The 25,787-nt window shown below is 43.0% G+C and overlaps 1 protein-coding gene and 1 long non-coding RNA gene across 4 annotated transcripts in view; one reads left to right on the top strand and one right to left on the bottom strand.

Moving 5' to 3' along the window:
- MTDH (metadherin) overlaps positions 1-17,977 on the bottom strand; it is a 53,848-nt gene extending 35,871 nt beyond the window's left edge. The window contains exons 1-2 of one of the 2 annotated variants that reach the window (XM_053246320.1): positions 17,144-17,977; positions 3,558-3,662 (exon numbers count right to left, since the gene is read on the bottom strand). In XM_053246320.1, the coding sequence (XP_053102295.1) occupies positions 3,558-3,662; positions 17,144-17,593 (555 nt within the window). In that variant the 5' untranslated portion in view covers positions 17,594-17,977. The remainder of the gene's footprint in view (positions 1-3,557; positions 3,663-17,143) is intronic. The other variant, XM_053246319.1, reaches the window with a different exon arrangement.
- A 2,788-nt stretch (positions 17,978-20,765) lies between these two features.
- On the top strand, positions 20,766-25,277 carry LOC128324462 (uncharacterized). Of its 2 annotated transcripts, none has more exons than XR_008306869.1 (3): positions 20,766-21,156; positions 22,173-22,353; positions 23,625-25,277. It is a non-coding gene; the product is annotated as an uncharacterized LOC128324462 (long non-coding RNA). The 2 variants fall into 2 exon arrangements; XR_008306868.1 differs by having other exon boundaries at positions 22,152-22,353.
- The last annotated feature ends 510 nt before the right edge of the window (positions 25,278-25,787 follow it).

Here is a 25,787-nt window from a genome sequence, read left to right as displayed (position 1 = left end):
GCTTGTTATGTGGCAGCAAGAACAAAGATTACCGCAGAAAACCTGCTAATATTAGCATCAATCTGAAAAAAATAATTTAGAAGAATGAATCACATATAGAGCAGTGCTAGTATTTAATGGGTCAAAAACAGTTTTAAAAAAGCAAGAGTACAATCTGCAAATGCTTGAACTGCATGGAAGCATAAATACATTATTATTATTTATTTATTTACACAGACAGGTGTTATTGACTGGTTTGTTTTATACAGACATTGAGTCCTTCCCAAGGACCTGGGATGGCTGAATTTTATTGTCAATTGTTATAGAGATCATCGCAGAATATAGGCTGTTCTCAGTAAAGTTGCTTTTTGTAATTGGCTGGTGGTGATTTCTGTGGCCCCTATGGTGTTGAGGTGCTCTTCAAGGTCTTTTGGTACACCTAGGGCACCAATTACCACTGGGATTATTTTGGTCTTTTTCTGCCACAGCCTTTCAATTTCAATTTGTAGATCTTTGTATTTTGTAATTTTTTCTATTTCTTTTTCTTCTATTCTGCTATCCCCTGGTATTGCTATGTCGATTATTTTAACTTGTTAAAACAACTACAGTTATATCTGGTGTATTGTGTGGCAGATGTCTGTCTGTTTGTAGTCAGAAGTCCCATAATATTTTTGCATCTTCATTTTCGACAACTTTTTCGATTTTATGGTCCCACCAATTATTGGCTACAGGTAGCTTGTATTCCACATGCTCATTGGCTACAGGTAACTGTGTACTCCACATGCTCATTGCTTTTAAAAATAAATATCTGAATGTTTTTGCTGACACCGGTTGTTTATAAACAGTTTAGTATTCATGTGTGAGGCAATGCGTTGAAGGCTTTCTTGTAGTCAATCCATGCAACACTTAGATTGGTTTTTCTTCCCTTGCAATTTTCTAAAGTCATTTTGTCAATCAGCAGCTGGTCTTTTGTGCCTCTGGTGTTCGGGCAATTTCCATTCTGTTCAACTGGAAGCTGCTTATTAGTTAGTAAGTGTTTCATTACTTCATCTGCTATTATTCCAGTTAATCATTTGAACATGGTTGGCAGGCAGGTTATCCATCTATAATTACTTGGAACTGCACCTCTTGCTGGGTCTTTCATGATGAGTTTTCCCAGGTGTTAGCCATTGTTCAATATCACCTCCTTGCAAAATGTGATTGAACTGTTTTGATAGTTGTTTATGGAGGCTTGTTAGGTGTTTAAGCCAAAAGCCATGCAGTTCATCGTCGCCTGGTGCACTCCAATTTTTAATTTTCTTTGCTCTTTCACTTATTAATTCTGGTGTTATTATTAGATCTTGCATTTGTTGGTTACATTTTTTGACCTCTTTCATCCAACCTGCTTTTTTATTATAATCTATTGGATTGTCCCATAATTTCCCCTAGAATTGCACTGTTTCTTCTTTATTTGGTGTTTCTATGTTTCTTGCAGTTTCTCCTATGCTTTGGTAGAAATGTCTCTGATTTGACTGGAATTGGAGATTCTCCCTGTGTTGTGTAATTCTAGCTTTGTATCTGCTAATCTTCTTTGACACAGCTGTTATTTGCTGCTTTATTATTTCTAGGACTTCTCTAATTTTCCTGAATCTAGATGGTGTTTTTGGATCAGATACTGTTTGGTGTTTTCATTCTTCAGCTTCTTGTCTTTCATATCTTTCAATTTACTAGCATCTGATCTAAGCCTGGAGATTTTATTTTCTAATCTAATCTTCCATTTAGGTGATGTACTACTTTCTTTTTTTAAAGGTCCACTGATCTTATATCTGAGCTCTTGTGTTATTGTTGCTGCACTGTACATTAGTTGGTTTGTTTCTTGCAAATTATTGGTTATTTCTGCAAGTGCAGCATTCACATCTTTTAATGCCTGAGCAAGTTGTCTTTTGGCAACTCTTTTTAGAGCTGTAAGTCGAACCCTGGTGGTTGTTTGGTTCATGTGCTCAGTTATTTTTTGCTTCAGTTCTTGTTGCTTTTCTGTTAAACGGCATTCAGGTTTTTGAGGTCCTAGTCCAGCACTCTAACTACTACATCACCAGTCCTAGTCCAGCACTCTAACCACTACACCACGCTGGCTCCTTTTTGTTTAATGGTTTTGACTGAAACAAAAACAAGTTGTCTAGTAAGAACTAATCAGGCTACTTTCCTTTCCCTGTCTCTGGACTACATTTGGTGCAAATTGAGGTCCACAAGTTGGATCTCTTGCGCCTCAAATGTTCATGCGTCTGCCATCTTGGATTGGGGTGGATGACATCATTACAAACTGCACCAATGAGGTGTCCCTGAGTGTCACTCACTACAGCTGTTCCAAATTTGGTTCAAATTGGTTAAGCGGTTCACAAGTTAGCTCACTTGTGCCTTAAAGGTTTATGCTTCCACCATCCTGAATCAAGGTGAATGACATCATCCATCATCACAATCTACACAACGGAGGTGTCCCTGTGTGTCACTCACTACAACTGTACCTAATTTGGTTCAGATCAGTCAGACAGTCCACAAGTTAGCCCACTTGAGCCTCAAAGGTTCACATGTCCACCATCTTGGATTGGGGTAGATGACATCATCACAAACTATGCCACTGAGGTGTCCCTATGTGTCCCTCACTGCAACTATACCTAATTTGGTTTAAATTGGTTAGGCAGTCCACAAATTAGCTTGCTTGCGCCTCAGATGTTCATGCAGCCACCATCTTGAACTGAAATGGATGACATCACACACCATGCCATTTGGGCATCCCTATGTGTTCCTACAGTTGTAGCAAATTTGGTTTAAATCAGTTAGGCAGCTCACAAGTTAGCCTATTTGCGCCTCAAAGGTTTACGCATCCGCCATCTTGGATCAGGGTGGATGACATCACAAACTACGCCATTGAGGTGTCCCTATGTACTCCTACAAATATACCCAATTTGTTTCATTTTGGTCCAGGCGTTGCAAATGCCAAGTTGATGGGGAGTGCGGGGGACACACGGACAGACACACACAGAGAATGCCGGGTGATCTCATAAGCCTACTAGAAAGCAGGCTAAAAAGAAAGTGAGACAATGTTGATGACTGACAGTTCTTTTGAATATTAGGTTCTTTTTAAACTCAAGATGCTGATAAACATATGAAAATGTCACAGTTCAAATTTCCAATTTGTATACAGATAAACATTTCAGGTCTCAGGAGTTAAAATGTTTTGCCCGATATAGTAACATCTGAGTTTTTACATGCAGGCTCCTTCAAAACATGCTTTTTATGTAAAAACAAGATGGTAAATTCACTGTAAAAAGTTTACTCTCTCAAAACACAAACAAGCAATTAAGATCCAAATCAAGCCTCCAAATGTGCTCACTACTGGTGCATGGCCATCTTTTAAGTCACAAAGAACCCTTGCCCTTCTTCAGGGCCGGAGCTCGAAAGGAGGGCAGAGGCTTGCCTGTGCTGTCACACTGGGCTTTGGATCAGATAGCTCATTGTGATGCAAGGCAAACATCTGTTACTTTCCTCTCATAGGAGGGGCAGGATGGTTAGAAATATTTGATTTGTGAGCGATAACCAACCTTTTCCATTTTCTTTTCTGCATCTGGTGATTGCTTTAAGTTCTCTCTTCGAAGAGTCTGCGTTATTTCTTCTTCAGACACTTCATGGGCAGGTTGACCATTAAGCTAGATGCATAACAAAAATAAGCCACATTAGTTTTGGACACCAAGTCTCAAGTGTTGCATAACTACAGGCATTTAATTCTAACAAAATCCAGTTTTACAAGTCAAGCCAGTCTTAAATGGATCCTTAACTATCCATAGCACTGCTTGCTGAAAGTCTGCTTAGGTTTCTAGTTATAAAATAAGGAGGCTAGGGGTGGGTATGTGTCAGGACAACAAAATCTTACCTGTTCATAGAAAATAGAATGGGGTGGGGTGGGTGGAGAAATAAAATACAAGGAGCATCACTTAGATCCCAAAAAGAACTGCAAAAATAGTTGCTGTTTTAAATCTATGTAAAGCGTATTCCATATGCTACATCTCAAGGAAATCTTATATTATAGTAGTTCTATTCTCTTCTCACAATTACCATTTCTACAGTTTCATTATTTTGATGTGTCACTACAAAAAGGCAGTAACAAATCACTTTGATACCAAGTCAATCTTGCATATTTAACTGCTGATAAAATTAGCCTAAGCAAAAATGTGTATGATCTAGTCAAAGATGTAAGTACTTGTGTGAAATCAATGCAACTTAAGCCTCTCATTAAAGACAGTAGGACAACACATGTTTAACTGGGGGTGGGGGAGATCATACCCTCTAGGATTTTCCCCTACTTAAAACAGAATTTCAGCTGTTAGGCCTGCTCTATATTTAGAGCTAGTTGCACAGATTTTTAAACTCACAGAAGAGAGGAGTGAAGAGACATTTACAAAAAGTTAGATCATATAAAGCTACAGGCATAATGGCTGACATACAGAGTGATGCTGCACAGAACACTATCACTCCCCAGGCTGAAAAGCCCTTGCTGAGGGTTGATGGACCTTCAGAAATTACTGCAGTGCAGACAGCTGCAGAGAGGGGGAGAGAGCTGGCTGGAAATGCTTGCCCCACTAGTAGAGCTCTACCACAGTCCCATGTATAGCGATTCTGATAATACAGATCTACATTTGCCCCTGAAAATAAACTCCTACACAGTATCTACATATCTACAATCAACATATGTATCTACATATTATCAGCAGTTCTGAGAATACATATCTAGATGTGCTCTTGACCCTTCATGGCTAATAAAAGCTGCCAGGGAGGGTACAGGTAGATGGTTGGAGGTGACTATTAATGTTTCATTAAGAGAGGGCAGGATGGCACCATGCCTCAAGGAGGCGGTGGTAAGAGCATTATTTAAAAAGCCCTCTCTTGATCCCTCCAACCTGGACAACTATAGACCGGTCTCTAACCTGCCCTTTTTGGGCAAGGTGATAGAGCATGTGGTGGCATCCCAGCTGCAGAGGGTCTTGGATGATACGGATTATCTGGACACTTTTCAATCTGGCTTCCACCCCAGGTATGGGACTGAGACTGCCTTGGTCACTCTAGTGGATGACCTACGCCGGGAGCTAGACAGGGGGAGTGCATCCCTGTTGGTTCTGCTGGACCTCTCGGTGGCGTTCAATAGCATTGATCATGGTATCCTTCTCAGTCGCCTCTCGGGTATGGGAGTCGGAGGTACTGCGTTGCAGTGGTTCTGGTCCTTTCTTGAGGGGAGGGTCCAGAAGGTCGTGCTGGGGGACTAGTGGTCGGCTCCGTGGCCACTGGCCTGTGGGGTCCCGCAGGGTTTGGTTTTGTCCCCCATGCTGTTTAACATCTACATGAAACCGCTCATCCAGGGACTTGGTCATCCAAGGGACTTGGAGGTCATCCTTGGTCATCCAAGGGACTTGGAGGTCATCCAGGGACTTGGACTGAGTTGTCAGCCCATTTAAATGACCCAACTGCACAATTTGCTAAATTGTGAATGTGAGCCTAAGGTGCTCCAAGTCAAAGATAAAAATATAACTCTTGGGTGGATGGCATGCTGAGTTGTGATTTAACAAGGATTCTTCCATCACAGACAAGTATGCATGGTGGAAGAGGTCAGTAGGAGAGCCAATCGGGATGAGGAGATTTTACCAGTTCTGGATGGGGTTGCACTCCCCTTGAAGGAGCAAGTATGCAGCTTGGGGGTATTACTGGACCCAGCTCTGCTTTTGGAAGCTCAGGTGGATGTGGTGGCTAGGGGTGCCTTTGCACGGCTTCAGCTAGTGCACCAGCTGCGTCCCTTTCTCGAGAAGACAGATCTGGCCACAGTTACCCATGTCTTAGTCACACTCCGGCTGGATTATTGTAATGAGCTCTACGTGGGGCCGCCCTTGAAGACTATCCGGAAACTGCAGCTAGTGCAAAATGCGGCAGCTAGGGTTTTATCTGGAGCTGTCCATTTTGAAAGAGCTGCACTGGCTACCAGTCTGTTTCCGGGTCCAATTCAAGGTGCTTGTTTTGACCTTTAAAGCCCTTAATAGTTTGGGCCCGGGATACCTGAGGGACTGCCTGCTCCGAAGGGTTGCTGCCCGCTTGACAAGGTCATCTGAGGGGGCTCTGCTCCATGTGCTGACAATGAGGGAGGCTCGGTTGTCGTGCACGTGGGACAGGGCCTTCTCTGTTGCTGCCCCCAGACTCTGGAATGCTCTCCCGGTGGCTATTCGCTCCTCAGTCTCCATCACAGCTTTTAGAAACCATGTTAAATCATGGCTTTTTATGCAGGCTTTTATATGATTGCCTCTGCTACTGCGCTTTGTACTTTGTATTGCTTTTATGCTTGTGTTTTAAATTTTTAATCAGATTTGTTTTATATTTTTAGCTTAACATTTTAATTGTGTCTTTTTTTTACAATCTTGTTTTTAAGTTTTGCTGTAAACTGCCATGGGATTGTTTTAATGAAAGGCGGTATATAAATTTAACAATACATAAATAAATAAATAAAATTAAAATAAAATAAGAGAGGAGTGCACAAGCTAGAGTTCCTTAGGCACATATGTACAAAGGAAGAAGGTATGGTTTACTGAATCATATGAACCTTACCATTATTCACTGTTTCTCATAGGATGGAAAGCACAAGAGCAGAATAGTCCACTACAACTAACCATGGTTCATAACCTGATGGCTCCTCTACTGATGAATATGGCAACAGGGATTCCATAAATGCTTCTTTCTTATTTCACCATCAGCAATAGGAAGCCCTTCTCCCACTCTCTCACTATTTTGCAGCCTATATATTTCATACAGAAAACAGGTCTGGAATAATTCCAGATGTCCAATTGCCTTCAGCTTTGATGTCATGTGCCTATGGTTTTAGATGTTCTTCTACTTACATATCCATAAGCAATGAAAAATTACTTCAGGTTCTTAGGCTTAATTTTTGTAGCTAGAATTTAGACATTAGGGATTTTTCTCGTCCACTAATCTTTTGTATATGCAGTTTTCATACATGCTGAAATCTAGTATCTTGTTCATATCATTCTAGAAAAATCCAAAGAAACTAATTCAGACACAGGTTCTCACATATATGTTCTCAAAGGAATCTTACAGAAGGCTTTCCTATAGAAGCAAATATTAGGAGTTATTTAATCTAGTATGAACAGAAGGAAAGCTCTGGAAAGGGAATTCTTAAACCACCTAACCCTGTTGTCCCAACTGCAGCCCCCAGATCCTCCCAAAAAATTGTGTTCCTGTTAGTTTGGATGTAATCCACTATATTAAATCTCAATTAGGAATAAGCCAAAATTAATAACGTGGTACTTCTGAAGAAACAGGCATAAATAAGACTGAACTATTAGTGTGCCAAGATATTTATATTTGGATTGATGTGCTGATTTGGACTCCAGGGTTTTAACCGTGCCAGCAGATGTGCCCTGGGTACTATCTGGTCCTACTGTGTCAGGTTATTTTCAGTTGGTGCAGCCTGAGGATGTGGACAAGATCCTGCGCAGTGTGCGGGCGACATCGTGAGCTCTTGACCCTAATAAAATCTGCTAGGGAGGGTACAGGCAGATGGTTGGAATCTATAATTAATGCTTCATTGAGCGAGGACAAGATATCACCCATGCCTCGAGGAGGCGATGGTAAGACCATTATTTTTAAAAGCCCTCCCTTGATCCCTCCAACGTGGATAAATAAAGACCAGTTTCTAACCTTCCTTTTTGGGCAAGGTGATAGATCGAATGGTGGAGTCCTGGCTGCAGAGGGTCTTGGATGATATGGCTTATCTAGACCACTTTCAATCTGGATTCCCTCCTGGATATGGGACTGAAACTGCTCTGGCTGCTCTAGTGGGTGACCTACACCGGGAGCTTGACAGGGAGAGTGCGTTGACAGAACCTTGCTGGTTCTGCTGAACCTCTCAGACGTGTTTGATACCATCAACCATGGTAGCTTTATGGACCACCTCTCAAATATAGGGATTGGAGGTACTGCTTTTGAGTGGCTTTGGTCCTTTCTCAGGGGGAGAATCCAGAAAGTGGTGCTGGGGAACTATTGCTCGGCTCTTTGGACATTGGCCGGTGGGGTCCTGCAGGCTTTGATTTTATCCCCCATGCTGTGCAACATCTACATGAAACCACTGGGGTCTTGGTCTGACTTGTCAGCAATATGCAGATGACATTCAGCTCTCTCACCACCTGATCCTAGGGAGACAGTGATGGGTTAGATGTGGGCTAATAAACTGAGATTTAATCTGGGCAAGACAGAGGTGCTTGTTGGTCAACAGGAGAGCCAATCAAGATGAGGGGATTTGACCGGTTTGGGATGGGGCTGCACTTCCCGTGAAAGAGCAGATGGGCAGTTTGGGATTACTGCTGGACCCAAAAGCTGAGCTTTTGGATGCTCAGGTGGAGGCAGTGGCCAGGGATGCCTTTGCACAGCTTCAGCTAGTGTGCCAGCAGTACGAGAAGGCAGTTCTGGCCTCTGTTACCCATGCTTTAGTCACATCATGGCTGGATTTCTGTAATGTGCTCTATGTGTGGCTTCCCTTGAAGAAGAATATTCAGAAACTGCAGCTAGTGCAAAATGCGGCAGCTAGTATTTTATCCAGAGCTGTCTGCTAAGATCATATTATACACATTTTGAAAGGGCTACATTGGTTGCTAATTTGTTACCAGGTCCAATTCAAGGTGCTGGTTCTGACCTTTAAAGCCCTTAACATGGATACCTGAGGGACTGCCTGCTCCCAAGGGTTTCTGCCTGCTTGACAAGCTCATTGGAGGGGGCTGTGCAATGAGGGAGGCTCAGCTGCTGTGCATGTGGAACAGGGCCATCTCACTTATTGCCCCCAGACTTTGAAATGCTCTCCCAGTAGGCATCCACTCATCATTCTCCATCACAGTCTTTAGAAAACAAGTGAAATCTTAGCTTTTTAGCTAGACTTTGAATGCTGTTTTTGTTACTGCTGTTTTGTATTTTATGGTTATGTTGTGCATGTTTTTAAGCTTCTAATTAGATTTGTATTTTTATATTCCAATTTAATATTTTTATTGTGTAATTTTATATATTTTAAAATGTTTTGTAAACCACCTTGAGATTGTTTTAATGAAAGGCAGTATAAAAATTTGGTAAGTAAATAAATAAAATATATTGTATTTGAAAATAAATTATCACATATTTTCTTCAGCTGCATAAGCTATTATTTTTGATCACCCAAGAACTAAAAACTAATTATGGGGCTTTGACATTTCACAGCCGGAGTGATGGGGATGGGATATTTTGGGGAGAAAAAGCTTAAGGGTGTTGCCTTCCATTACTTTTCTCATCTTCTTATTCCTAACTTCACTCTCCCTCTTACAATCTCATCTTCTTCATGCTGGAGAACATAAAGCTTAGAGGTAGAGATGAGCAGAACATGCCAAGGGCAGAACTTTCAAGTTCGGAAGAGGCCATTCTGAGTGTTCCAAGCCTGGAACAGACGCCCTTTAAATAAAGGGCCTGTTCTGGGCTCAGAAAAGAACTGTGTTCCAACTTGGAATGTTCTGCCATTGGGGCCTTAGGGCAGTACTGGGCGGGGGGGGGGGGGGAGGAAGTAACTTTAAAAGTTATTACTGGTGATAGTGCAAGAGGAACAGTGCTGCGCTGGAATTCCATGTGGAGGTGTTCCTCATCACTTCTTGCACTATCACCAATAATAACTTTTAAGGATACCTTTTGTACCCCATCACTGCCCTCAGCTCCAGCCACCCAGAATGGCAGAATGTTCCAGGTCAGAATGGGGGTATTCCAAATTAACATTCTGCCGCTTGGCGCTCTGTTCCGAGCTTGGAACAGAATGCAAAATGCGTTCTGTGCACATCTCTAGTTAGAGGTGAGAAGGAAGCATTATTTCCCTACCTTCTCAGTCCAATCTTGGTGAACACATTAGGAATGAGACACCTTCTAGTCACACAAAGACAGCTAGGTTTTTGAGAATTGCAAAGGCAAAATGATGTCTGTCTTCAGTTCGCTGACACAGAGAGCAACCGTGTCACAGAACATGACAAAGATAATGTTTCCAACATCCTAATTTAGTATTTGTAACAATATTTACAAATGTTTAAATGATGTACAAGCAAAAATATAGGAGTGGTCTCCTAGATTTCGTGTGCTAGGATGAACAGTTGATGTGCACCATTTGGTATGTTCTCAAGCAACAGGAAAAAAATTGTCGATTAACATATACAGAGTGAGAGAGTATCGGAATGTATAGGAAACATAATGGAAACAAAGTTACTTAAAATTTTGGTAGTTGAGTGATGTTCTACATACTCTTGCAAAATTCCCTGAAAATATACTCGTCATACCTAAAGCTTCTCCTTTTACAAACATAAGAGTTCTAAGTTGGTAGTGTCATAACATCAAGTTTCTAAATATAACTATAATACCTTGAGTTCACTTCAAATTCTCACTTTACAACATGAGAGGCTGGAAATGGACACAGCTGCAAAATAGTCCCTTCTACAGTTACATGTAATCCTTGATTTAAATTGTGCTAAGAATCTAACTTTTCCACTGTACCTTCCACACCATTTCTCAATCAGAACACACAACTTAGTTCAAGTTTAGCTACTGTGCCAATTCTCTGTTTGTAGCTTGGTAATGGCATATGAAACAAAGAAGCCTATTTAAATTATCTTGTTCCTTAGCTCGGACACCAAACACGATCAAAAGGAAAACTGTAAAGCAGTCAGGTCTTGAAACTTCCCTTTTGCAATCCATGTAGTGCCATAAAAGGATGAATTTATAGATATTTAGAAGGTGACGAGGATGAAACAAGGCCCCCTTTGGCAACTACAAATGTAACCCTTGCCTGAACTACAGTAGGAGACAATCACATTATACACTATTGGGCTATGCTTCCTGTCAATGTCATGTGCCTATTCAAAAGTAAGCCATGCTCAAACAGGGGCACACATGTGAAAAGGCCTACAGTCATGTTTGTTTATTTTTAACAGAGACCAAACACAATCAGAGTCTGCAGTCTAATGCTGTTCTTCCTCCACCACCATGCAAAGCTTTCCCCCCTCAGTTCTACTTTAACCAGGGTTGATTTGATTTAAATCAAAGCTATTTAAATCATGATTTAAATAGCTTTGCAGAAGGACTCTATAAGATTTTATTTAATCATAATTTTCTTGTAAAAGTATATTATTGTTTAATACTGTATAACCTTTATAAATATTCAGAGATAGATTTTGGTTTAATATTTTGAAGATAGTTACTGTTAGTGAAATTGCTCTGGGGTGATTGGCGAACACCCTGAAATCTACCTTTTGGGCTTACGTGGGGAAATTAGCTCAGAAAGGAACAGCTTCATGTAAGTTTTAATTTGCTCAAAGCTGTGGATCCAGGAAATGAATTGGACTGAGACAAGATTCAGGTTTCAAAAATAAAAGATATTTATTGTAGGGGAGGGTACAAAGGAGAGAAATGTGTAGTTAGAGCAATATTACTATCAAAAATACATTTAATGCAATGAGGTGTTTTAGCTTAGAATCCTAATTGTGTAAGTTCCCAGGCGAACAAGAGAAAGAAGCTTTTTAGAGAAGGAGGCACCTGGATTTAAGAAAGGGGAACAGAGATAAGAGTTTGGGCCCAGGGAAGGGTGAACGCTCCAATGAACCTCGTTCCTCAGGAACAGCTTGGGCCAAGGCGGGGGCAAGAAGGTCGGAGGGGTTAGTCAGTAAAGGTGAATCCAGGAGGGTGCTTCCTCCATGGAATCAGCTTCTTACATAAGCGAAGAAGACTGGGCAGATCAGGCTGGGCAAGAAAGCTGATCTGGAGAGCGACACGAAGTACTGAAAACAGCCTTGCATGGTGGCCTGTAGAAATTAAATCATTCAAAAAAGCTGATGGTAACTCCAGGGTAGGTGGTGTGTAGACAGCATGAAGAGCGCAAGGAGCACACTGGATCATGTAATTGGGACGTCTTATTCCCAAATACATATCTTCAGGGCACCTTTTTTTGTCAGACAGGTGTGTTGGGTGGTACCAGCAAGGATCCCATTGTTGCTGATAACAATGTGGGAATTGCAGAGGCTTTTGTCATGAAAGCAGAGTGCAGAGCTGTGAGAAGGGAACTCTGCATAGATGGAAGATCCAGTAATCTAATCAGTACTTTTAATGGGTGCATCTCTTAGGTCCCTAGTGCTGACTCAACCTCATTTGTGAGGGGGGAGATTTATCTCTGCAAGCCTTATCTGTGTTCTTCCTGTTGAGCTAATTGACACATAAGCTGGTTGCTATCCTTTTTGCAAACGGAGAGGAGGGGAGGGAGTTCAGAAGGCAGAGTGGCCTTGACAGATACTTAACCTGCTGGGGTCTACTTAGAATATCCCAGCATGGGGAGGACATGCATCTGCTCCCCTTTCCAATCTGCTAGTTAGGAGCCAAATCTAGGGGTAACTGGCCCACTGTCACTAAGTGATCTGTCCCCATGTGCTATAAATGGAGAGCTCACGATGCTGTGAGGTTCCTGAGCATAATCAGAATGAGATCTCCATGACTGGAGACTCAAACACAAATGAGGGGGCTCCAGGGAGCTGGCAGAAAAGCACTGCTGGCAACACTACACACTTCTTATAATGCTGTTTCATTTGGGCAACCAGGCCTTGCAAATCCTTGTTGCATTGCTTTTGCAGTTAATATTGATCCAGGAACATGGGTGTGTGTATGTGCATATGTGGACTTGTATAAGGCTTAGAGAAAACATTGTCTATGTGTTGTTGATGCAAGTGTGGGAACATGGATAGGCAAAAGAGCTGGAAAGACAAAAGGACTTTGCAAATTAGCAGGAGGTAGACTGAACACTGTTTTGAAGTCAGCTAAATAACCTCTGAAAGTCTAGGTCAATAAATTAGACACTTTGGACTGAATTCTGAGAAGTGTGAGGGGGAAGAAGCTTGGGCAAGGGAACTTTCTTACCCCTCCATTAAAAAGCTGCCCGAGGGTCAGAGGACCCTCAGTGGTATGGGGGCCTATGAGATATGCACTTAGCTGCCATAGTTCAGCTCTGCACAGAACACAGAGTCAAATCATGATGGCTGTATGTACAGAAACTAATCACCTAATGAAAGAGAACAAGTCACTTAAAAATCGTGCTAGAATTGTGAAGGGTGGCAATCTAGGAAGTGGGGGATCGGCAGCCATCATCAGATTATGTATATGGCTAGTTCAGACAATTTTCATTAAATATTTGTGAGGTATACTCCCATTCACTTTGGACCCCTCATGCCTCCCCCCCAGGTTTTTCCCCCAGAAGACAGCTTTAGAGGACATTTTAAAATAGGTACCTACCAAATTTTAGCATTTGTGAGACTAAATTAGAAAATGTAAGACAAAAGCAACAGCATGATATTTAATTTATAGCTAATCTCTCCCTGAGACCAGACTCTGAGGCAACTTATATACAATTAGAAACATAAAATAAGCTTTTTCATTACAGAAATTTGCTAGAGCATAATAGGTATCATCATACAGTAAACCAAATTGTTAATCATCTTCATATTTTTTTCAGATCAGATCTTATTAAATTGTAATAATGTACAAGAAATGAAACATTTGAAGTATAATGACAGACGAACATCTCATCTAAGATATACCAATTGCTCGTAGAACAATTTCATGTGAATTAAAGAAAGAAGGCCAATGGGACAAGTTTATCAGCAACTGGCCATCTGAAGTCCATTGTGTTTAAATGCTATATTTTTTATTTCATCAATTTATGTGATATTATAAAGATAGTATATTTATTCTGACATTGGTTTTGTATTACTCCTAATCAGGGTGGATTTGATTTAAATCACAATTTAAATCACGATTTAAATCACTAGCAGGGTGGATAAAAATAAAAAAATCTGATTTAAATCAAAAATCCGATTTAAATAAAAAAAATGGATTTTTAAAAATTTAAATCGGATTTTTTTTTATTTTTATCCACCCTGCTAGTGATTTAAATCGTGATTTAAATCAGTTTGATTTAAATCAAATCCACCCTGCTCCTAATTAACTCTGTAACACATTCAAGTCTCAAAACTCAATACAAACCAACCTTTGTTGACAAGACCCTTAAAGACTTTCTGCAAACATCACATTTTGAGCCACCATATCTAAGACAATGTTGCTGCCACATATGAGAGAAGAAGCAAGCCTCTCTCAGGATGGAGTTCAAGAGGGTGGATACTACTAAGGCAGCCCTATTCCTTATAAAGGTAAAGGGTGCCGTCAAGTTGATTTTGACTCCTAGCACTCACAGAGCCCTGTGGTTCTCTTTGGTAGAATCCAGTAGGGGATACCATTGCCACCTCCTGTGCAGTATGAGATGATGCCTTTCAGCATCTTCCTATATCGCTGCCACCCGATATAGTACCAGCAGGGATTCAAACCGGCAACCTTCTGCTTGTCAGTCAAGCATTCCTTGTAGTCACCAGTTTATTATGAGGGCCACAGATCTTCCAATGTGCTAAGCACTGGGACAGTTCAAATGGAAAATAATAGTCCCCCAGGCACTGTAGTAAGCTGAGAGCTCTCGAGTGACAAGCATCAATACCTTTAACTGTGCCCTATTTCTGAAGAATTTTCAAAGGTAGTTTCAAGAATAGAGAATATTGGAATACATGGGGTTGCCAGTAGCTAGGTCTTGTTTCTCCAGGAGAGGGAGCAGCTGGCAAATCACCAGAACTGAAGGCGGCTGGTCTGGACACAAACTGGGCAACAAGATGTAAAGTGGACTGATGAACACCCCCAAACCACAAAACTGCTCTTTCAGGGAAAGTGCAATTCCCTCCAGAACAGGCAGATCCACCTACTCATAGGTCAGATCCACACACACCAGTCTAGTCAGGATTGAATCTAAACTTGTTCACTCTCTTCTAAACCACTATAAATTTGACACATTGGTTTAAGGAATCCTCCTCCATAACTAGCTGTGAAGAGGAGTTATCAAGTCCTTTCCCCAAATCCCATTGATCTCACCCAACTCATTGGATTTGCAAAGTAAAACCAACAGCAAGTCATCAATACTCCCTACAAAAAAAATTTTTAGTCCAAAATTCTCTTTAAAAGTATCAATGCCATCTTTAAGATTTCCAGGATACCACACTCAAAAGCTTCAGCTCATCTCAAGTTTATGAACAACTCTGATGCTTTGCTGCTATTATCTTCTCTGATTTATGTACCAGTAACTAACAAATGAAATGCACAGCATGCTATTGTACAAAGACCTCAGACTAGGGTTGTCCCATAAATCTTTCATTTTAACTAATAATGTTTCCAAGGTGTCCATTTATTTAGAAATGAGCTTTTGAAGGAGCATTGTAGCAAACAGGATCAAACCCTAGTAGTTCGAGCACTCGGTGCCATGTGAAAGCAAGGATGCTAGTTCAGTTTTGCCAAAGCCTAAAATATGATACTTTTGATAATACCTAATTTCTTTTGATGCAAACTATGATCCTGCTGAACCTCATTAATTGGCTGAAAGTACAAAGTCCTAGATACCAGACTCAGATTTCTAGGAGTCAATATCAGATTTTTAATCAAGTATCTCACATGTGTTGGGGGGGGGGGAGAAACAAATCTATGTTTTTAGGCAGCACCTCCTATTGAAGCACAAAAAAGATCTAGGGAATTTCCAGGCCCACTCACTTCCACAAAGTCACATTGCTGTAAACATGAGTGAATGTTAAAGATTTGGATTAAAGTCTCTAAATAAAGAATAACGTTATCTCACTGAAGACACCACAAGAAGTAGGAAATAGTAATTCTGAATAACCCTGTTAACTGAGCAAAGAGACACCTTTTAAAGTGGCAATTCTCTTATATTTAGCAGGGGGAGAGCAACCGGCCCTATCCAACCCCAGCATGGCATCCCTCCAGTGGCTATTGCTGGTATCTGCCTTATGTTTCTTTTTTGATTTTAAGCCCTTTGGGGACAGGAATCTATCTTATTTATTTATTTATTATTTCTCTGTGTAAACTGCCCTGAGCCATTTTTGGAAGGGCAGTATAGAAATTGAATAAATAAATAAATATGTATTACTTGCTTTCTATGGAAACCGCTTTGAGAACTTTGGTTGAAGAGCAGTATATAAATAGATATAAATGTGTGTGCTGTTGATTTGGTGTCGACTGCTGGCGACCACAGAGCCCTCTGGTTTTCTTGGTAGAATACAGGAAGGGCTTACCAAGGCTGCCTCCCGCGCAGTATGAGATGATGCCTTTCAGCATCTTCCTATATCGCTACTGCCCGATATAGGTGTTTCCTATAGTCTGGGAAACATAGTCCCATAGTCTGGGGGGGGAAAAGCAGGGATTCAAACCAGAAACCTCTGGCTTCCTAGTCAAGTCATTTCCCCGCTAAGCCATTAGGTAGTAGTACGGTGTAAAAAAGGGTTTAAGTAATCCAATAAACATTTAGTCTGAAATAAGTCTCACTGGAGTTGAATGGAACTTATTCCCATGTGTGCATAGGATTAACATCATAGTCCATTAAGAAGTAGTTTACCTGCATGAAGGAAGCTATGCTTAGAAAATTTGACCTTGCAATCCTAAGGGCCAGCACTTTACACATTACACTCCCTGTGTAGGAGAACTCCAGAAACCCAAACAGAAATCTTCACACAGGACCACAGCCCCCGCCCCCACCTCTAGTTTGCTGTGCACACGTGCACAGGGAAATGGAAAGTTCATGCAAAAGTTACTGTAGCCAGCTAAAGCCTGTAAATAATTACTACCCGAATTGCAGTGTCAGAAGCAAGGACTTGCAGAAGATTGCATAAATTATTTCAGTAACAAGAAAAATAGCAATATGCTGAAATCCTGAAAAAAGTCACTGTAATCTCCGTTTCAGGTGTTAACTGAGGCATAAGAAGAGATAAATGTTTATAAATGCAACGTATACACACTGTTTCATATCCATGGAAATCTCTCTCTCTCACACACACACACACGCCCCTCCCCATTTTCGGCATGGAAGTGCCAACTAACATATGCGAAACAGTTCCAAGTGATGGTGGATCAAGACCTTAACACTCCCCGTTTTCTCCCTCACCCACTTTCGTATTTTCCCTCGACCCCCCCACTATTCCTCCTCCCTCCGTCGTTTGCTCACCCTGCCCGCCTTCTCCAGCGGCTTCTTTTTACTCCGCTTCTTCTGCTCTTCTCCCTTCAGCAAGACCATCGCGGCCGTCCCAGAAGCCGCCTTGTTCGGGACGCCTCCTCCTGTCAGACCCCCAGTCTCCGCCGCTTCCTCCTCTTCCTCCTCCTCCTCGTCGTCCTCCTCCCCCGTCTCGGCGGCTCTCCTAGGGCGCTTCCTGCGAGCATCTCCCGCTCGGGCCCAGGCCGTGGCCCACAGGAGCCCCAGCAGGACCAGCAGCGCCAGGACGAAGGTGGAGAGCAGCACTAGCCAGGTGGGCAGGCGCTGCGGCTCCAGGCCCGGCGGCAGCTCCAGGCCCAACTCGGTGCGCAACAGGCCCACGCCAGCCGACAGCATGTCCCGCAGCCGGGCGGACACCTCCTCGGCCTGCTGGGCCACAACCTCTTGCCAGCTGGGCGAAGCCATGGCTCGAGCGGGGGCCGGACCGAGACCCTCCGGAGCCTCACGCCGAACGCATCTCCTCACCCTCTGAGGCGGGGAGCAAATAAGAAAAAAGGAAGAGGCCCCCGGCTGCTCGCTCGGCGGCCAAAGGCACGAAAGGCGGCCACAGCGACTCCTGAGAGACTCGGCTCGGCGTTGCCGAAGAGCCTCGTCGGCCTCTCACGGCCCAAGAGCGCAACGTCACCCCTCTGCCGCCGATCTTCGGCGGCCGCAAATCTCGAGCGCACGCGCGCACCTCCCCTTACCCCGTATGTAGTGAGGGGAAGGAGAGAAAGGGAGACGGTCACATGGGCCTCAGAGCGCCGTTGGTTGGGAAGGCCCCCAACTGCGCATGCGCCCGCGAGCCCCTTTCCAATCCTTCTCTCCTCTTCCCCAAGCTCCACCCAGACTTGAGAGAGGAAGGAGGAAACTTGCCTTAGAGGATGGCTCCTCCCCTTTACGATATAGTCGGCATGAAAGGGAGGCTGTTCAGGAGTCGGTTCGTACACGTCACGCCGCTGGTGGGCGGGGAAGGGAGGCGTAAGTAATCTTGACGTGGCACTGCTTCCTGGCGAGGCGGGGCGAAGGGGTGGGGAGACTTGTCCTCGGCGCCACCAATCAGAGACATGTTACAGAGAGATGGCGAAGGGGAGGTGGAGATACCGCCCCTTTAGATTTAATATTAACCCGTTTTATGGGTAAGGTTTGCTGCCGACCTGAAGCCTCCGTAACTGTAGGACTTAGGGTTGTTTATTATTTATTTATTTATTTATTTATTTATTTATTTTTATTATCTTTTGCTTTGGCATTCGTTGCTTGAAAAAGCAAGGGGCAGAAAACATGCCCCCACCCCTTTGTGTGTGTGTGTGTAACCTATATTTTTAGGTGAATTGGCATATTAAAAGGGTACGAGAGTGCCTCTTTAGCTAAGTTTAGTTTAGTAAAGGCGAGTAGCAAAAGACCAAAAAAAAGTTCTGCCGTTAGAAGCCTCACAATTCTACTGCTTATAAATAAGACAATTGTTGAGCTAATAACTTGAAACGGTGTGGGTTATATACTTGATGAGGTCTACAAATGTGCCTAATGTCAAGATCTGGTAAAAAAAACATGAAGGTAGGAACATAGGAAGCTGCTGTATACTGAGTCAGATCATTGGTCTATCTTGCTCAGTATTGTCTACTCAGACTTCTCCAAGGTTGCAGGCAGGAGTCCATCTCAGCCCTATCTTGGAGATGCCAGGGAGGGACCTTGGGACCTTCTGTGTGTCCTCCAGTGGGAAAAGCACAGCACTGCATGCAGGTGGGAAATGACTCACTGGAGATTTTTTTTAACCAAACTTGCTTCCACATGCACCTTCCAAGATACTGTTGTACATACTGTAGTATATTTTGTTGTTTATTTATTTTTGCATTTTTATCCCACTCAGATATTGCATTTATATCCCAGCCCAGAGTGATGTACATGGTTTGTTTGTTTGTTTGTTTATCACATTTTTATACTGCCCAAAGTGTGAGTTCTCTGGGCGGTTTACAAGACAGTAAAAACCAATAAAAATATTAACACATTCAAATTTAAAATGTTAAAACTATTAAAACACAAAACACAGTTAAAACAATGTCTAATTAAAAGTCTGGGTGAACAAATGTGTCTTGACTGCCTTTTTTAAAGTTGTAAGAGATGGGGAGGCTCTTTTTTCAGCAAGAAGTGTGTTCCTAAGCCTCGGGGCAGCAATTGAGAAGGCCTGTCCCCTCCATTATAAACATAACATGGTTATGTTTATCCTCACAACAACTTGTGAAGTAAGTTAAGCTGAGAGGGAAGTGACTGGCCCAAAGATATCCAACGAGTTTCAGGACTGAATGGAGATTTGAATCCAGGTGTTCCTGGTCCTAGTTCAACACTAATCACCCCACACCACACTGGTTCTACTACACTATTTAATGCAGAATATCCATTGTACTGGATTGCCAACACTATAATGATAAATTTCCTTTTCACAAACCACGGAAATTAGATAGACAAAAAACCTGCATGTTTAAGACCATAGTTAAGGCTATCTAATTTTGTGCTTTGGCTCTTCTAGGGGTAGGCTCTGCTGCTGGGACCTGCTCTGAACTCGGGCACTATGAGTTTTTTATTTTAAGAGCTTGCAGCCATATTGACTTACAATCTGCTTTTCAACTTAAAATGAGTTTTTAAATGACTCTAATTTGAACTACAACAATCAAATAAAATCTTAAATCTGTATAAACTAATAAAACTGTAAAAACAGCAACAGAAAACAAAATAATAGATTGAGTAGCAGATTTTAAAAATAATATTACTGTGTGACTCGGGTCATGCAAATGGCCATTGTGCATGTGCGGCAGCCTAAAAAATGGCCACTGTCAGTATGGGCCAAAACCCACCTGAACCGTGATGTTTGGAGACTGGGGGGAGGTCGGCGGGGGGGGGGAGGGGGAACTGCAGAGTCCCCCCCATAACAGCACCCCCTGGAAGCGGTGAGTCCTTGAGTCCTTAACTAACTTTTTATTTTATTTAAAAAAATGTTAGAACCCCTGAACCGGCTCGAATTCAAGCTGAGCCCGTGGGGTGTTCGGGAGTGCACAAAACCAAACATGTCTGGTTCTGTTTGAGTTTCTTTGATCAATGACCGTAATAAAGATGGACAGATTGGTTCTGTTTGAGTCCAGTTTGGACTCGAACCAAACTGGGCAAACCAGTTTTGTGCACACCTCTAAAGGGCAGCAGAGTAGAAAAGACAGCAGAGGTGGCCACGCTCCTGGTTGAATGAGCTGTGACCCCTCTAGGTGAGGCTAACCCTTTACTAGCAAATGGATATGCATGAACATATCCATCTGGACAGTGTGCAGTTAGTGCACTTTGCACTCTAGAGAACACTCTCAGAAAGAAGCTTGACTGCTCTATGCACATCCAAGGTGTACCATTCTTTCTCCTTGGTAGCAGGGCCGGATTAAGCTAGTGTGGGGCCTGTAGCATATGTTATAAAGGGGCCCTAAATTTTTAAAAATGCACATAAATATTAAAACACTAGTCACATTAGGCCCGTTACAATAACGGGCGCTAGAAGAACCGTTGCCGCCCACACCCCCGCCTTACCTCCTCCGGGCCTCCTCTGGCAACTGGTTGCGGCGGCAGCGGCGCTGGGTGGTTCCCGCCGTGGGCCAGCTTCCCCCTGGGCTCCGGCTTCCCCCGGGCCCGCCGCCTTCTCCAGCCTCTTCCCCCGCCTCCTCCCGGCCGGGCCCACCACCTCTTCCGGCCGAGCCCGTGGCTCTGGCCGGGCCCACCGCCTCCCGGGCCCGCCGCCTCCTCGCCCGGCTTCCCCCACCGCCTCCTCGCTGCGCCGCGCCCGGCCCGGCGCCTCGGCTCCTCGGCCTCTCCCCGTCGCTGCCGGGCCAGGCCCACCAGCGGCCATGGCCGCCGCCTCTGCAACGAACCTTCCACTCCCGCTCAGCCAATGAGAGGCTGCGCGCGCCACGCATGCACAGAACACCTCCCAGAGACACGGATGCAGGACACGGACGCAGGTACCCTAGGGTTTTATTATACAGGATACATTATTTACTTGCATAGTAAAGTAATTCAATTTTTTCATTTGCTGTATTTGGGAGTATGTGAGACCAAACTCACACTTACTACAACAACAGTGAACATTTATATACCGTTTTTCAATCAAAATTCTCAAAGTGGTTTACATAGAAAAATAAAGAGTAGATAGATGATTCTTTGTCTCCAAAGGGCTCACACTCTAAAAAGAAAAATGTGGTAGGCACCAGCAACAGCCACTGGACAGATGCTGTGCTGGGCCTTCTCTTAAAAGGCACATTTAGCAGAAAAGGGATATTTATTGGAAGCCGGGTGTGCAGGGCCCTCGAAAATGTGGGGCTCATAGTAAATGCTACATTTGCTACTACATTAATCCGCCATAGCTTGGTAGAGGCAACATGAGCTCCTGGGATCTATGCAATGGGGCGTTCACCTTGGGCATAAAAGCAGGATCTGTCCTTAAAAGAACAATAAAGCAAAGCTTCTTATATACAGAGAGTGCCCACTGTGCCCCTAATTTAGAAAGCCAGTTCTGAAGCCCAGGTAATAATAATCTGAAAAAGAACTTTATAGGAGAGAAATTTTAAGGAAACCGACTGAAGAGGCTCAAACAGAGCCTTAGGGCGGTGAGAGCAACATTTCGGTCTTGCATGGGGAACCTATGGACAGTAGGTGGTTTGAGCAAGGAAGTGCCATTAAGAAATCTTTTCACCTGAGTAGAAATACCTGTTTTGGCTTCAGTGTCCAGGACAGAGGTTATGGCAGTTATCTGTCTCTTGAGCATATTAGACTTCAAACCTTTGTTCAGACCCCTTTGGAGGAAGCTTAACACTTGAACCACAGAAGTAGATAATGAATGCTCCCCTTGGGACTTGCACCAGTCAACAAAGGCTTTCTAAGTGGCCTGGTGTATCTGACTAGTGGGGGAAGCCAAAATGGTGTTTAAAACTTCTTGAGAATAACCACATGTTTCCAGTGACCTCCGCTCAACCTACAGATGAATAGATTCATCCACTCGATGGAGAAGATGGGGATCCAACCCTAGATACAGTGAGCCGAGAACCATGGATGACATGGCCAGGGCAGGCCAACTAGGATGATTGGGGCTCGCAGCTCACAAACCCTGCAAATGATGTGATTGGATACACTCCCTATCACTGAGGAGAATCACCATTCAGGTAAGTGCCAACAATTCATTTATAATGTGTTCAATTCTCAATTATCATTGCATCCCACCTTCTTACCCACCCCCAACTCCCATATTCATCCAAGGAAGTAAAAAGGAGAGGAAAGCAGAAGGTGGGGGGAAGCAGAAGAACAAAAGAAAAGACATTACTGTACTGTAAATTATGTACATTTTCCCATAATGCTGGGAAAAGTTGAAGGAAAGAGAAGAAGAGGACGACCAGCAGCAAGGTGGATGGACTCAATTACAACAGCGATGAATGCACCACTGAGATACCTTGAAGGCCAGGTTGAAGACCGATCATCCTGGAGAGAATCTATCTATGTGGTCGATAAGAGTCAATCAATCAATCAATTAAATTATGGGTGCCTATGTAGATGAGCAATAAGCAGATTAGAAAATGTATGGTTGTCTTATAGTGTATATATAGTTGAAGGAGATTGTGCCAATCCCTTAACCACTTTTCTGATTTACCATTCTTGTTGAAGGACCATCAGAATAAACTGATACTGAACACAAATTTAGAGCTGAAGGACAAAAATGCAACACTGGAGTACATCCCAAATGAATGGAACCTAGATTTGAGTTCCAGACAATGGCTACTGAGGGGCTTATTAGTCGCAAAACAGTTAATACTGCAACACTGGAAGGCGACTAATACCAGGGATGTGCATGAAATGCGATTCGAAATCCAAATTGTGCCACATCCTTTTAAAATGGGGGTATTCCACATCCCTTTAACACGAAGGAGAGCAGGGGCCATACCTGCTGCTTTGGCACTCGCCGCCATTTCCTTAAGCACTCCCCCCTCCCCCCCCAGCTATCAGCACGCGCCAGCGGTGCTCTCCCCCAGCTGCCCCTGTGCTACACCAGCATGTTGTGCAGTGCAGCTTGCTGGCCAGACATGGTTGCTGACCAAGCAAATGGCTGCCGTGCATGTGTGGAAGCCATGTGTATCCTGTAGGGGCTGCTGGGAGAGAGTGCCGCCAGCATGTGCTTATAGCTGAGAGAAGCGCCACACTTACGGAAATGGCGGCGAGTGCTGGAGGAGCAGGTGTGTACACCTGCCCTCCTCCATGTTAAAGGGGATGTATAATCCCCCCTCCCCCGGGTGTGATTTGGATTCTGAATCACATTTTTGTGCACATCCCTAATTAATACTCCCAAAGTGGAGGACTGGATACAAGATTTACCTGATCTAGCTTCACACAAAAAATGGACTGATGCTTTTTTAACTTTTTCATTAATTATCTGGACTTCCAGGTTTCCTCGCCTTTCCCAGCCTCCAAGAACAGGCACCGCCGATTCTGTGCAGGGTCAGGTTCCTCCCGGCCATCATATTGTCTGTTGCTCGGTTGAGTAAAGGCCCCGTGCTGTCATGAGCCGGGAGGGCCCGGCACCTCCAAATTATTCAGAAAGGTGAAAACCAGAACAAATTGCACAGAGCTCCAAAAGGATCTTTTCAAACTAGGTGAATAGGCAGCAACATGGTAAATGTTTAATGTAAGTAGGTATAAACTGATGCAAATTGGGGTAAAAAAATCCTAATTTCATGTGTACGCTGATGGGGGTGTGAATTGGCAGTGAATAATGAGGAGTGCGATCTTGGGGTTAGCTGCACTTACTGTTGCCTGCCAGATCCTTCCAGCCTCCTCTCATTAGTTACTGGTGTAATGATTGTATAAACTTTATATTTTTATAACCTGCTCTAAGAACTATGGCAGAAAAGCATCCTATACATCTTTAAAAATAAATAAATAGTTATGCCAACTGAATTCTGCATTGGCACATTGTTGATAAAATTCTTAACAGATTAATGTCTTTACATTTTGTTCCAGGCAGCATGCTTTGTGAGCATTGTGGATTTAGAGCACTTCCAGACATGCTTCTTGTGGCACCACACTGTTGCTTTTGCACTACTTCCGCACTGCAGGAAATATCACATGTTTTTAGGACATAGATTAATCCTCCCTCTTTTAGCCTGATTCTGTTGCAATCGGTTGCATCTGGGCATGTGCTTCTCAAAAAATGACGGAACAGTAACACTAATAGTCTGCACATGCAGTCACTGTGCAGATCTGTACCATTGTTCTCAAAAAAGTGATATTTTCTCTGTTAATAAAAGCGGCATTTAAGCTCAGGAAAAGTACAGGTTGACAATAGATGGATGATTATGTTGTGTGAACCCTCTGTAAAGGTGTGAAAGTCCCAGGCTAAACATCCTGTTTGGAAGTACCCTTATTTTCATTACATACATCCTTTAACCTTTTGTGATGAATGGGAGGTTCTATGTATTTTGGAGAGAAGAGGGTTGGGTTGTTGTTTTTTAAAGTAGGTGTGGTATGAAAAACTTAACCAGAAAAAAAGAACTTTAAAGGACATCTCAGACTCTAAGAGTTGCTAAATAGGTGGGTATGGACAAAATCAGAAACAGTTGCTAAAATATGATACAGCCACTGGGTGTGCTATCGTTCCACTCTATGCCTCACACACATCTTAAATGAAAACAGGTAGACTTGTTTTATGTTGTATGCACAAGGGATTTACAATCTGGAAATGGTCCAGCTATGTGAATGTACAAATCATTTCTGTTGGGATCTCATGACATGTCCCTCAAACAATTATTGAAGTATTAGCTTCAAATTATGCAGTTGTCGGTGGGCGGGGGCAGGGGGACCACAGACTTTTTACATGTAGAATTTATAACGTTCTACATTTTTATTCTGGTTCAACATCCCTAAATGTTAACATTTTCAAAATTCTTTTTGAGAGAAGAAGGCCTGTGGCTGCAATACTGACCAGTGAGGGACATACCAGTGCAGTGAGGCACCAGATGTCCCTTCCTTGATGTTGCCACAATTCATGTTATATTATATTGTTTATTTAACATGCTGGTATTGAATAAAAGTCTTAATCATTGCAACTATATCTCTGATTCTATGGCAATATAACAACACATGGTGTTTGTACTGTATGCTGTAAGCATTCAAAGTGCTTTACATAGCTTCTGTGCAATCCTTACAACAACCTTGTAAGGTGGCCCAGTATTATTTTCTCCATATTTCTGATGGGAGATTGAGGTTGAAACACCACCACCACTACAACTACCACCACCACCACCAATAGTGATATTTTGCTTTTCAGCAGCTTATCTGAAGCTTCCTAGTGAAGTCATGGCTAGAGGTAAGATTTGAACCAGGGACTTCCCAGTTCACATGCTGTCACAGCAACACTAGCTTTAGAGACTCTGAAGGTCCTGCTATGAAAATATTCTATCCACCTGCTCCTCTGCCTGTTTGATCAAAGAGCACTTTTTGAAGTGGGAAATCTAGATTCTAGTCCCTTGACATCCGGACGAGTCACTTTTGCTGCTACTCTCTCTTTTCATTCAGAGTCTTCTAGCAGGACAATATTATTACAGCTGCT

The sequence above is a fragment of the Hemicordylus capensis genome, chromosome 4 (assembly GCF_027244095.1).
Source record: "Hemicordylus capensis ecotype Gifberg chromosome 4, rHemCap1.1.pri, whole genome shotgun sequence".
Classification (NCBI taxonomy): Eukaryota; Metazoa; Chordata; class Lepidosauria; order Squamata; family Cordylidae; genus Hemicordylus; species Hemicordylus capensis.
The sequence above is the reverse complement of the archived record's forward strand: the minus strand, read 5'-3'. Positions and strand labels throughout refer to the sequence as shown.